Source organism: Candida margitis, assembly GCF_024628925.1.
Source record: "Candida margitis strain CBS 14175 chromosome Unknown scaffold55, whole genome shotgun sequence".
Classification (NCBI taxonomy): Eukaryota; Fungi; Ascomycota; class Pichiomycetes; order Serinales; family Debaryomycetaceae; genus Lodderomyces; species Lodderomyces margitis.
In genome coordinates this window covers 1-13,464 of record NW_026261761.1, presented here as the reverse complement: position 1 = coordinate 13,464, position 13,464 = coordinate 1, and the positions used below count along the sequence as shown (strand labels likewise).

The window sequence follows — 13,464 nt, the reverse complement described above, 5'->3', positions numbered from 1 at the left end:
ACTTTTAATTTTCTGTTGAGCAATGCGGCTCCAATTAATCGCTTAGATTGTATATTTATGGGTTCAAAATCGCCTGATTGATTACGGTTGTATAGTTTCATGGTATTAAGGTGGATATGTTCCCTGCTATATGTTATGTTATAGGTACTATATATATATATGTATTCATTGAGATTACTGATCTTGTTCAAATGTTGGTAATTGAAGGAGTAATTTTTTGTGTAAGATTTTGTTTCAGTTACACGTAGACTTACGTAATATCTTACTGAATTGATCTGAGAGGGAATAGTTTAAAAATTGGGAGGAATATTCCTCTGTTAACCAGAACATACACTCTTTACATATTAAATTAAACAAAAATGGGTCAAATTCAGAGCGACCACAACCAATGGCGTCGTTTGTTCCCCTCAGCAAAGCATTTCTTCATGAGTTACTCTAATATAGTCTTCCAACTCCTTCAACTTCTCAATCATCTTCTTCTTATCAAACACCTTCTTGCCACCATTACCAACACCATCACCACCAATTTCAACCATTGCACCCAGCTTGATCAAATCCAACCGTTGCTTAACCAAATCACAACGATAATTGATCCATTGCTGATAAAACTCATGATATCTTGAACCAAAATTGACTTCTGGCTTGACAGTATCCAAGATCGAAGTATCAGGTAATGCCGGATCACGAGCACGGAAACTAGTAACCATAGTGATACGTTCACTTAATCCTTGTGGTGTAGGTGCAATATGCTCGATTAATCTCCCCTGTAAAACACAAGCTGAGCCTTGTTTTGGACCGGGAACTACGGCAATTTCTTGTTTGGCTTCAGGGCTGGTCTTGCCCATACGAAGCGAAGTTTCACCGCCAATCATGTTTGTCGTGTCACTAAGCATAAGGACACAGACGAATGGGTACGAATCGTGGTGCCAGCCAACAACAGCACGGATATCATCTTCAGATTTAGTAGGAGAAGTAGTGGTGGTAGCCGCATTAGCACCTTCTTCACTATTCATTTCTTGCTCCTGTTGCTGTTGTTCATGTCTGGCAATCTCAGCATCAGCTTCCTCGGGAGTCTTCATTGAAATATTAGAATGTGCAATCTCAAAATCAATAACAACTTCCAACTCAACGCCCGCCATCCTAGAAATCAATTCCAAAGTAGCAGGATGTGTCCATGCATCATGAATAAACTCACAATTCACCACACCATCATTATCCTTAACATACCCACGCACAACACAATCCATCCCCGTTGTTGAAGAATGACAATATCTCGCATACTTCATAAAGTTCTCCTTAGCCAATAACTCACTACGCATAATGTTGACTGCTTCGCTGGTGAATAGTGGGAATGGATCAGAGACACCAATGGGGGAAATTTGCATTTGTGGGTTTGAAAGGCCCAATTGGTCCAAGGTTAACCTGCGTGTATTGTTGTATTGGTCTTTACCGGCTGAGCCATTGGCGTAGTATTGTAAATGGACTAAAGGGTCAAATTTAGGGTTGATTGGAGTAATAGAATAAGGAGCTATTGTTGCTGTTGGTGTTGGGAGTTGTGAGGGGATTGATCTGTAGATTGGTTCAAGTTGAGAAACATAAGTGTTAAGAGGCACCTTCTTATGAACATTGCCATCCAAAATATCTTGATAGTTGGGAATAGTGGTAGTAGCAACAAAAGAAGCGGCCATTGTTAGTGGTTCAAGTCAAATAATCAAGTCAAGGGTAAGTATGTAATCAAATAGTAGGGTGGAAAAATTGTCGATAAAGTATGGTATACATACAAGAAAGGAGTATTCAGTTTATGAAAACAGCAAAAGGGACAATTGACCATCTATTTATATGCTTTTTCTCGTCCCCCTTCCCCCTTTTGGAACCATTATGTGTAGACAAATGCGCTTATCTTTTAGATTAGAAATAAATCTTTAGGATACATTTAGTTGCGAAAAATGAATACTAAAATAAGGCAAAACTAACACACACAAACAACAAAGACACAAAGCAAGAACAATAGAGGCACATATACACAAATATGTTTTTTTTGATATAAAGTTTTTAGAATCGATAGATAAGCAAAAAACATCACATATCAATCAATGATGTATTACACAATGAATCAGGAAACAATATAGGACCACCAGAAAAACAGTCTAGATTTGATAGATAACGAAATTTAAATTATTTTTGACCAAAGGTTCCCTNCCACCAGAAAAACAGTCTAGTTTTGATAGATAACGAAATTTAAATTATTTTTGACAAAAGGTTCCATAACCCCCCCCCCCCCCCCCTCCCCCGATTGTACTTTTAATAACCAAATTCGGGCAATTTAGACATAAGTGTAGAAGTATATATATATAGGGATATAAATTTCCTTAATTGAGATTTAGTTTCCATATTTGCTTCACTTTGCTTTTGCTATTATGTAATGTCAAGGTCATTTGTTTTCATTTATTCAAATGTGGTAATGTATATCATCCCCAGATGCTCTTTCAACTATTATCATCATCAGAGACAATTTTCCTCCGTTGATCCTCCCACTTCGTATCGTCACGATCAAAGGATCATATCATAGACTTTTAGTTCAAGAAACCTAAAGTGTTCCGTCGCAAAGCACGGTGATGTAAAAGAGAACCCCACACATACAGCAATCCAAACACACCATTCCTTATCTTTCAAAAATACAAGTCTAATTCTTGACCATAAAACAGCAAAACAAAAACAAAAATAAAAAAAGAAAAAGCTCACTCACATTGTTTATTAATATTAATATATTTTGTAAAGTTGTATAATAATTATTTTTAAATCAAATCCAAAAGAAACGCTAAATGCAAAGGCATTGAAATTATCGCCTCTAACAACACATCTAAAACGTTGGTGCTTAATCCCTTCCTCTCTCTTCATTAGCACTACCCTCATCCCTTCTCTTGCCCTAATGACAACACAATTTAGAAAAAAATCCCTTATTTTCATCGCCATCATCATCAAGATGCTGTTGTTGATGTGGTTGCTGCTGGTATTGACCATATCCTTCATACTTGCCACCAGCCCCGGCACCGCCAACATTATTTCCCCCGGCACCACCGCCATTAGCCAACATCTCATTCCGGCTATTTGTAGGCAATGCTGAAGTTGACTCTTGTTTGATTGGTGGTAATGGTCTATTCACCAAATGTTGCAACTTCTGTTGGTGTAATTGAGCTGCTGATAATTGCAGTTGCAGTTGTTGTTGATTCAATTGTTGCTGTTGATATTGTTGTTGCAGTTGGAGCTGTTGCAGTTGTTGTTGTTGCAGTTGTTGTGCTTGTTGTTGTTGTTGTTGTTGTTGCCTGCTCCTTCTTTGGTCACGATGTCTTCTTTCTCTTTCATTTGGTGGGTTTGGGTGGCCATATCCATGCAAATTAGGCTTTTTGTTAATTGTGGCATCCCATCCTTTACCTCCATTCAAATGCATCCAATCGTAATCTCCATCACAGGATTGTCCCAAGTCATCCAATGCTGAAACCAACATCATTCTGTATTCTTCATATGGAGGCTCGGCATCAAAAGGTAATGATCTCACTGAATCCAAATACTCTGCAAATTGTGTTGGCAAGCCATCACAAAGAGTGACTGCTGGGGTTGTTCTCTTTTTATCACCAATCTTTTCGTACTTTTGTTTATTTGTTGGTGCTTTCAACCCTTGCCATGGTAATTGACCTCTCAAGAAGTAGAAAAACACATGTCCCAATGCTTCCAAATCATCACGCCTTGATTGTTCTCTTCCTAAATGGGTGTTGATTGACATGTATCTTGCTGTTCCACTCAATGACTTCTTTTCTCTATATGGTATATGTTGTTTTGTTCTTGGGTCACGATATTGCTTTGCCATACCAAAATCAATTAAATGAACATTGTTTTCATCAGGCATTCCTTGACGTCCGATAAGGAAATTATCTGGTTTGATATCTCTATAAATCAAATCGTGACGATGTACTTCTTCAACCAAGGTCAACATTTGCACTGCAATTTGCACCACTGTCTTGACGGAAAACCTTCTGCCACACCAATCAAATAAATCTTCCAACGATGGACCCAATAAATCAATAACTAAAATGTTATGCAACCCTTCTTGACCAAAATAATATGCATTAGGAATGCCAGCACATCCTTGTAAATGTTTATAAGTTCTATATTCATCTCTCAATTGCGGAGCTTCAGTCTTTCTTGGCTCAAACTTGATAGCAACTGGTCCTCCATTGATGATGTTTGTACCTTCAAATATAACTCCAAATGAACCTTCACCGATTTTCTTACCAATCTTGTAATGCAACCCAACAACCGATGAGTTGGAGTTGCTTGACGAAGATGCAGCAGCAGCAGCTACTGAATTGCCTGCTGCGCCATTAGCTTGCGCGTGATGATGATGCTGGCTCATTGGTACTGCGCTTTTGGAATTTAAAACTGGACTATGTGATGCTTGTGCAGCTGCTAATGCGGCCGGATTAGTTGGGGACGCTACACGATTAGACATGTAGTTGTGAAAAAAACTAGGTGCGTTTGATAAGAACTGATTATCTTATGGGAAATCGATTGGTCCTATAAGATTCGTCTGATGTGTGGGAATGAAGTGATTTGTACTTTCAACACAGAAAAAAAAGCAAATAAAATAAAATAAAATAAAATAACCAAAGGGTGGAAAATTTGGATATTTTTGCGGTTTTGGTCGTAGGTGGGTGATTAAGAAGTTAGCTTTTGTCTCTCCAGGGTATGTGGCGAGTTCCAAGCAATGATGAATATATCTCTCTATATGTGTATAAGTAGTAGTAGTAGTAGTATATGAATCTAACTTATGAGTTGAGTGATAGTAGCTGGTAGTTCCAAATCTGGTATCAACTGAGTAAAATGCTAATGATCTGATTGTCTTGGTGGTGGTGTCAGTGGAAAACTGTAAAATGAACAATGAATAAAATAAAATAATATATATATAAATATATATATAAAAGGGAAAAGGCAACCAAAGGTAGTACTATTTGTTAGATGAAGTGAAGATGTGAACGATCTGCTTGTGTATGGTACAGTGGAATGTAGTAAGTAATAAGTAGTAGTTAGTAGGTGGATGAAGTACCTTGTTGTAAAACGATGTGGGTGTTGTGTTGTGTTGTGTTGTGTTGTGTTGTGTAGTGTAGTGTTGTGTTGTATTTTTTTTGGTTTGTTAAAGTTTTCTCTTTTCTTCTTTTCTTCTTTTCTTTTGTCGTTGGATTTTTTTTTTTTTATTTTAATTTTAATTTTAATTTTTATTCTTTGATTTTATTACTTTGATTTTATTTACTTTGATTTTTTAATTTCTTTTTACTTTTTTTTTACTTTGCCATTTTCCAATTTCTTTTGGCCTTTTGCTTTTTGCTCTTTGCTCTTTACTTCAAGTTTGAATACACTTCTTTATACTGCTACCAGTTGAATTTTCACAAGATAATACTACGAGTCATTAGTCAGTCACCACTATTTCTCAATAAGTCTACCATTCTCAGTATGGTTACATTATCACATAGCTACTGTGTCAAGTAACAACAACATCAACATCAACATCAACATCAATACTCTTCGATGGTTTTTTTTTTAGCTCTTTGCACCACTGTAACTGTACTTTGTCTAATTAAGCTAAAAGAAAACAATTATACTTTTTTGCGTATATGCGGGGAATCGAAATTTTAAGAAATCCCAACAACAACGCTAACCACAGTATCATAACCAATCAAAAACCAATACCTCTTCAGCAGAAGTACATTAGTAGCACTTTACCAGGTATTGCAAAAGAGATTGACTTCCTTAGTTAAACTGTACTATCAAATGCTCAAGAGTCAAAAATAACCCTGCGTCTCGTAAATCTTACATCTTTGAATTTGTCCGTTGGTTAACGCTTTCTTTTTCTGCATATTTTGATCTACACACATACGTCCCATCATGACATAAAGCTATAATCTAAGTACAACAAAACAACACTCTCGTCTTTCGTCTTACGCATTCTGCTTTTTTTTTTTTATTTTTCCCCTAAAATGGGGTCGAATCACGACTTATTCTATTACTTGGGCGACTACTAGATCCAGCTGACGCACCACTAGCTTCCATAATCGACTGTCGTTCAACCAAAATCTTTTCAATCCGCTGTTGGAAAAACGATTTAAGAAATTTATGTTGTGCTTGTAATCGAGTCAATTTATGTTGATTTGTGAGAATAGTATCTTGATGGATCAAATCGGGTAGTTGGGCAATCCCAGGTAATTGCATCTTGTTGGTTATTTTAGCCAATTGGGTTTGTAAAGTTGTACGTTTCTGCAGCTCAGCGACTGCTTCTGATGAACTCTGTTGGTACTTGTTTCGTAAATCTTCCGTTTCATTCGTCAACCTGTCATATTCTTGTTGTAAATCAGTCAATTCCTTTTGTAAATTTGCAATTTGATCTGTTTGTGTCGATAACAACAGGTCACTAATGCTATGTTCGGTAATTGATTTCAATTGTTGAAGACGATTATCTAAATCGGCATCTTTTTCCGACACTTTATGTAAATCACTTTCCACTCGTGATAATTTGCGATCGACAATGCTAGCTTCGTCATTTAATTTTCGCAATTTATGATAACTTTCAGCTATCGTATTCTCATCTTCATCAAAATGTACTTGTTTAGACGTTTCAAGTAAACGTTTCTGACCAATTCCTTGTTCTTTCTCATTTCCAGCATGCATCTTTTCCAAATCTAAATTCATTTGACGTAACTTGAATGTTAGCAATTCAGCAAATTGATATGCGAAATTATCAGTAGTTAAAGGTTGTCCTAATTCCATGGACCCGAATATTTGTTTCTCATAGATTGAGTTCAATTTCTTCAATAATCGGTCATCAGAAAAATGCAATACCCATTCATCATTAAACTTGATAAATAAGTCATCAATTCGTTTAGGATGAGGCAAATTGACAAGAAAAACTTTCATCTTGTCCCCGTAATTATCATAGTAAAACAGGCGATGCCATTCGTTCTGTACTAGATGCTTAAACTTATTGAAATTTACCACCAACGTATTCAACAACTTTAATTTCCACAATAGCGTCGGATTAGAAGCTAGAGAACCAGAACCATTTTCATCGCCATTGCTACCATCAACCATATCAGCCCCAACATCAAACCCACCCGAATTTGGTTCAGGTATTTGCAACGTCAAATGCTCGAGTGAATAAATGGGGATTGGAACAAATATAGGACATGGGTTACTCAGTCTCAACATTTCAATACTAGGATTAGTTGAATCAATTTTGGAATCAAATGAAAATATAAATCTATAGCTAGATGACGTTGACTTGTTCATATAATTATTGTACAATTGTGGAGTCAGAATCAAATTCAAATAAATTCCCCTTTTGGAATCCTTGTCTTCTTCTTCATTGAGACGTCGTTTATCATCGTATAGTTTTAAATTACTCGAGTTGGTATAAGTCAACACTTTACCAATTACCAACCCTTCAATTAACTCCAATTCCTTAGTGGTCTTGGCTACTACCAAGATGGGATAAAATTCATCATTTTTTTGTAATCGGTTTTGCTCCAATATCGAATCAATCATCTTGTTGAAAAACTGTAATTTGCCCGACATAGAAGCTTGTGAGGTGGTATTTTGCAGTAGCAAGAGACGCTTTGGCATAAAATGATTAACCAATAACGATGGGTGGTTGCTCACCCTTAGTAAATTATCAAAACACATGGAAACCAATTTCAAACTATTGGCCTTGTTAGAATCAATTTCGGAATAGTTGTCACCACCATCGCCACCGGCAATTGAACTAGACATTGATGAAACTTCAAGTAAACTATCAATACTAGTCTTTTTGCGTCTCAATCTCACCTCATTAATTAATGTCTCACTGATTAAATGTAATAGGATTTGTATAAGTACAAGTTGAGTTTCAGTTAATGATGTAGGCACGTAATAAACTCCTGATGCATTAGTTTCATTCTTTTGCCAATTTGCAACACCAGGGCTGACAAGGTAAGGATTTTGATGCAGTTGTTGTTGGTGCAGTTGCTGCAGTAGTCCATTTTCATCCAAAGCTACGACCGTTGCTGCTGCTGCTGCTTCTCCTTCGTATATCGACGGTTCATCGATTCCACCATTTCCGTATATCGAAGATGGCGGATCCACTGAAAGCATATCCATCAAGTTCATCTCTGTGTATTATAGCTTGATTCTCGTGCAAAAAGAGAACTAGATTAAGCTTCGTAAGATCTTTTTTTTTCTTTTTCTTCAGTTTCTTTTGTTTACCAAAAAATATTGACATATCGCTTGTATATTGATTTTTTTGCTTTTCGCTTTGTTTAAAGTGGATTAAACCAGTATCACAAGGTTATGTTTACATAATAGCCATTTATAATGTAACTATATTCTATAAGTTCTATCAATCACTCCTCCCTCCACTTCCATCAATTTCGTGGGGTCCAGTCCCTATTTCCACCTTCTCAGATTTATATTTACATTCACTCCTATACCGCCAAGACTATTCCAAACAACAGAATCAACTTTTTTAGGTAACTTACGACCATAAAGACATTGGTCAACAAGCCACATGCCCACGAGAAATTCATTCTTATTTAATGTACCATCACGGCGGAAATCAACTAAATTCCAAATCTGTTCCAAAATGTCATTGGGTAATCGACTTCGATTCCAAAGCCTCTTCACCACGGGACCAAGTATCAATTGGTTCAAATCGGCATTTTTCAAACTATGCAATTTGTTTGCCGCTTCCTCTGCTTTAGATGTGGGTGTCTCCTCATCGGGTGAATCCTTTTTCGACTCTGACTTAACATTGTCTCCCTCATCTTTTGCATCGGGTTGAATAACATTAGTTGATATCAACGCCGCCCTCATTGAATCATCATGTTCAATTGTTGGTTTTTCTCCATCAACTCGATTATAATCAACACCATTCAACTTTGTCACCACCAAATTCATGTAAAGTCCTTTATTGCTTACCCACACACCTTCGTATCTTTTCCGTTCTTGTTCAGTTAGGAAATTCAATTCATCGTGGGTCTTCCACGGCTTAAGCTCATCGAATTTAGTTTTTCTATCCTTACGCTTATTAGTCTTTCTCATTGTGGTTTTAAATTGTACTGGCTGCAGACTGCTCTTGGATGTATTATTGTGTCCTTGTTGTTGAATTTGTTGTTTTGGGGAAGGTGCTGTTGGTGCTAGCTGTGTCTGTCCCTGACTTGGCGATTCCAGCAACTCGTCATCGGAGTTTGGTCCCGAATCAAATCTTTGGTACTTGTCACCCTCCTTCAATCTATGACGCCTCATTCCAAACAAATGTTGATGGTGCTTCCTTACATCAGGGAATTGAGGAAACTTGGTATCCTTTACTTTGGTCACCCCTGTAGGCTCGGATTCATCATTATCAGTAAATGATACAAAATCATCCGGCGGTAGCATAGCCTCTCCACTGGAAAAAGTCTCCGACGACACTCCGTTTAGTTGCATCTTTTTTCTCAATTCGTCACCGGAGTACCCATCACTCAGATTGAAATAGGCATCATCATTATTATCCGTATCTGAAGTGGTGAGACGAGCTATTGTGTCCAGATCCTCATCTGATGCTGGCGGAGGCTTCCTTCTCATTCCTCTATTAATCACCGACAGATTGTCAGTCTCGTGTACCGGGATCTTAATTGTCACGTCATTATTGTCATAATCTTCTTCTTCTTTATTCATTTCTGCATCATGGTCGGTCACATCTATCCTCACTCCATGTGCATTAGGAGTCAGCAGCTGGCGACGTGAGTTCAGTCTTGACTCTACATCATTTGGACACGTTTCAAATGATGTACGGGAGTCGTTTCGACTATAATTGTTACCACATTCGGCGTCAGAATTAGCCTTCTGGAACTCGTACTGCTTTAGACTAAGATTGGCCAAATTATTCGATGTCTCTCTCATATTGTCACCGACTCGCTCCCTAACTCCATCGAGAATTGTCTGACCTCTGGAATCCATGAACTTGGGTATATTTTGCGACTGAGACTTTCTATTTAATGAATCTTTAAGATTCTTCAACATCTCATGCGGCGAATAATCGAGCGATAATCGCTTACAACTGGCGTCGTTGTTGATGGCTTTGGAATCTATTGAATTCTTTACGCTGCTGATCATATCCCTTGGTGATTGTGGCAGTAACATTGGCAGGTAGTTTGGCAGCTTGGCTGAACTTCGTCGTGATACCTGGCGTGGTGTTTGGGTAAAGTAATCTCCATTACTTGCCCTGTCTTCATAATCAGACAAAGAATCATAGATGTGTGGCTTCTGAATGGGTGAATATCCTGGTTGAAGTGTCGCCAGTGGTGCTGTATCTGTGTGAGCATTCCCTACTTTTTTGGTGGTAGTGGTTGTAACAATTTTCTGAGTCGGGCTTCTTCTGGGCTGTGGCTGTTGCATGTGTGTTTGGCCAGTTGGTCGCGGGTGTGTGGTTGTATTACCATCCACGTCTTTCTTCTTGCCTGCATTAAACGCCGCTAGAGCAGCTATGCTAGCAGCATTGTTGGCGTTGCTCATTTGGTTGATAAAGATAAACTAGAGAACAGATTAAATTCCTGTTGAGAAAACATTCTCTCTCCCACTGATTTTTCTTTGCCCTGTTTCTTTTTTTTTTCCTTTTCTCTGTAAGACATCTATGGCGAATGAACTTTACACAAAGACATAGCCTTATACTGTATAACTATTCACTACTTATCTCTTACCTTTAGAGGAATTGACATATCTGCCTTTACCAACACGTACACCACTGGGTCTAATAGTATTGGCAGTACCAAAGGGACTAACATAATTATCAGCACTTCCTCCTCCAATCCAATCCTGCAACATCTTTTCATTTTGTCTTCTTTCCCACTCATCATTCTTTAATGCTTGTTGATACTCCTTTTGATCTTCTCTTAGTATCAAAGGGTTTTGCTGTGATTTGTGTCTGTTTTCTTTATTGTGCTGGTGTCCACCTCTACCTTGTAATCTTTGTTGATTTTTGCTCAATGGCGATGGGAGTGAGTACCGTTCACCTCGCTTGATCCATTGAAAATTGGCCTTCAAATGAGGAGTGATTCTACCAGTCTTGTTATCAACTGAAACGGCACATCTTATTAAAGTATCACCTCCACATTTTGGACAAAAATGTTTTGGTTTGCCATCCTTGTTGATAGGTGTGAGTCTAAAGCACGCATGGCAGCGATACATGTAATTACGCACTCTCTTGATTTGCTTACCTGACATGGTGTTTAGCAAGTTGATGCCTAATTGGATGGATACATTCTGACATGCAAAATCTCCGGTAGCTAAAGCCACATTGATCAACTTGTTTTCAATTGGAGTATCTAGAATTTTCTCATTCTGGTCCTTGATTATTTCATCTCGTAAATTCTCTGGTGTGATCCAGTCGCCATCGTCATCTGATTCATTGTATTCTTCATTTATATCTTGCTGAGTGGGTTCTTTGATATCTACAGTGGCATTTTGCTGTGTTTTAGAATTATCCTGTTGAAAAGAATCCCCTGAGTCCTGTTTGTTTTTCCCCTCTGTAGCAGCTGAGTTTGAATCAATTTGCTTATCAGTTTGCTTATCAGTTTGCTCGATATGCTCAGAAGAGGCATCTTCTTCCTTCTTTTCTTCCTCCTGCAATCTCCTCAACTCAGCCTCCCTCTTTTCTCTTTGTCTCTTTCCACCTCTTTTACGGCCCTTCTTCACTGGAGCAAACCCATCACCTGAAGCCCCATTTTTCTCAGTTAATGTCTCTTGTGCATCTTTTTCTTGTCCTTCCAACACTTCGCCAGGAAAGCTTCTCAATTTTCCTCCACTTTGAATCTCTAATTCATAAGCCAAGGCAATAATATGCAAATCATTGACTGATAAAACACTGTAATCACCTGTTAATTTAGCAAACTTGATCACTTTGTCGATACTGCCCTGTGAAGGTTGCTTAATCTTTAATTGATCTCCCCAGAGTATCAACTGTTGGCGAGCATACTCATCTTTTAACTCGGAATGAACACCGGGTGTGGTGTAATATTCTTGAGCATACTGTTGTAATGTTGTCGCTGGTTGTGTGATTAATGGCCCAGCATCCAATACCACTGTTTTTATATGTTTATCTGCGGACATGATTAGCAGTTGAAGAGTTTCTTTTACATTCTCTGTAAGTCAAGTTGGTGCAAAAATTAAATTTTTTGGGATGAGGTGAGTATATGCAGTACACACTACGTAAATCTAAACCAAGTGCTAGCAGCCAAAGATCCAATACCAACTACACTACACTACACTAGATGGTTCATTTGAACGCCATTTCACTTGTAAGGTCCTTCTATCTTTAACGAAATTACGGCGACGTCATGACAGTTGCTAACGTTGACAAATTTCGTATGAAAACCTCGGATACAATGCAAAATGGTTTTTATATACACATCCCCAACGTTTTATTGAAATTGATCTACAGAAGCTTAGCTAAGACAGGGGTGTACGTGTCTATGTCTGTGCCTGTGATATATATATATATGCTGGTGTGTGTGTGTATAAATTATTGTCGTGGGGTTTAAAACATTCAGATGCGGATATAGCCAACAAACAATGTACATTCGATTGTTAGTCTCTCTCAGTACTCTCCCTTTTCTTTTCTTTTCTTTTCTTCCGTCCCGTTTCTCAATATAAAAAAGGGTTACAAAAACACAAACAATAAAAGTTGTCTTTTAAACTGCCGTTCCCCAGTCAATAATTTATATCCGCGTCGATTGGCAGTGGAAGGAAAATGACACTTAAATAAATAGATATTTCTTCATTGGAGTGTCACATTTACTGATTGCCTTTTTCTTCTTTTCTTTATCAGCAAAGTACATACACATACTCACAATGGTTCAAGAAGATAAAATCACTGTTTACTGGTTAGCTCACTCTAGAGCTCAAAGAGTTGTATGGTTGTTGGAAGAATTAGGATTGGAATACAACTTGCACATGGAAGACCGTGTTCAAATGGTTAGAGCTCCAGAAAGCTATAAAAAGTATCATCCATTGGGTAAAACACCAGTTGTTCACATTGAAAAGCCAGATGGCACTGTCAAAAAATTGGCTGAATCAGGATTCATTGTTCAATACTTGATCGACCATTACGACACCACTGGAAAATTCAAGCCAGCTACTGAAGATGACAAGGACTTGATTGACTATTTTAACCACTATGCCGAAGGTACTATCCAAGCTTTATTAGTTGGTTTGTTGGTCAATGATGTTGCTGGAAAATCCGTTCCTTTCCCAATCAGTACCTTGGTGAAGACAGTTGTTGGCAAGATCAACCAAGGTTACTACGCTCCAGAAACTGAAAAGAATGTTAAATACTTGAATGACTTCTTAAAGGCGCAACATGCTAAAGGTAGAAAATGGTTTGTTGGTGACAAGATCTCTGCTGCTGAT

At 37.9% G+C, this 13,464-nt stretch overlaps 6 protein-coding genes across 6 annotated transcripts; 1 reads left to right on the top strand and 5 right to left on the bottom strand. All coding sequences in view use genetic code 12, as the record gives it.

Moving 5' to 3' along the window:
- Positions 1-407: 407 nt before the first annotated feature.
- CANMA_001153 (uncharacterized protein) lies at positions 408-1,688 on the bottom strand (the record flags this gene model as incomplete). The annotated part of the gene is made up of 1 exon (XM_051813092.1): positions 408-1,688. The coding sequence occupies one exon, from the start codon at positions 1,686-1,688 to the stop codon at positions 408-410; it is 1,281 nt and encodes a 426-aa protein (XP_051673205.1).
- A 1,238-nt stretch (positions 1,689-2,926) lies between these two features.
- Positions 2,927-4,507, bottom strand: YCK2 (serine/threonine protein kinase; the record flags this gene model as incomplete). The annotated part of the gene is made up of 1 exon (XM_051813091.1): positions 2,927-4,507. One exon carries the CDS (start codon positions 4,505-4,507, stop codon positions 2,927-2,929), a length of 1,581 nt encoding a protein of 526 aa, XP_051673204.1.
- A 1,517-nt stretch (positions 4,508-6,024) lies between these two features.
- Positions 6,025-8,190, bottom strand: CANMA_001151 (uncharacterized protein; the record flags this gene model as incomplete). The annotated part of the gene is made up of 1 exon (XM_051813090.1): positions 6,025-8,190. One exon carries the CDS (start codon positions 8,188-8,190, stop codon positions 6,025-6,027), a length of 2,166 nt encoding a protein of 721 aa, XP_051673203.1.
- Positions 8,191-8,466: 276 nt separating this feature from the next.
- On the bottom strand, positions 8,467-10,572 carry IRS4 (Irs4p; the record flags this gene model as incomplete). The annotated part of the gene is made up of 1 exon (XM_051813089.1): positions 8,467-10,572. The coding sequence occupies one exon, from the start codon at positions 10,570-10,572 to the stop codon at positions 8,467-8,469; it is 2,106 nt and encodes a 701-aa protein (XP_051673202.1).
- A 174-nt stretch (positions 10,573-10,746) lies between these two features.
- Positions 10,747-12,165, bottom strand: HBR3 (rRNA-binding endoribonuclease; the record flags this gene model as incomplete). Its single annotated transcript, XM_051813088.1, has 1 exon — positions 10,747-12,165. The coding sequence occupies one exon, from the start codon at positions 12,163-12,165 to the stop codon at positions 10,747-10,749; it is 1,419 nt and encodes a 472-aa protein (XP_051673201.1).
- Positions 12,166-12,906: 741 nt separating this feature from the next.
- On the top strand, positions 12,907-13,464 carry CANMA_001148 (glutathione S-transferase; the record flags this gene model as incomplete). The annotated part of the gene is made up of 1 exon (XM_051813086.1): positions 12,907-13,464. A coding segment is annotated over one exon (558 nt), but the record flags the coding sequence as incomplete, so codon positions are not given.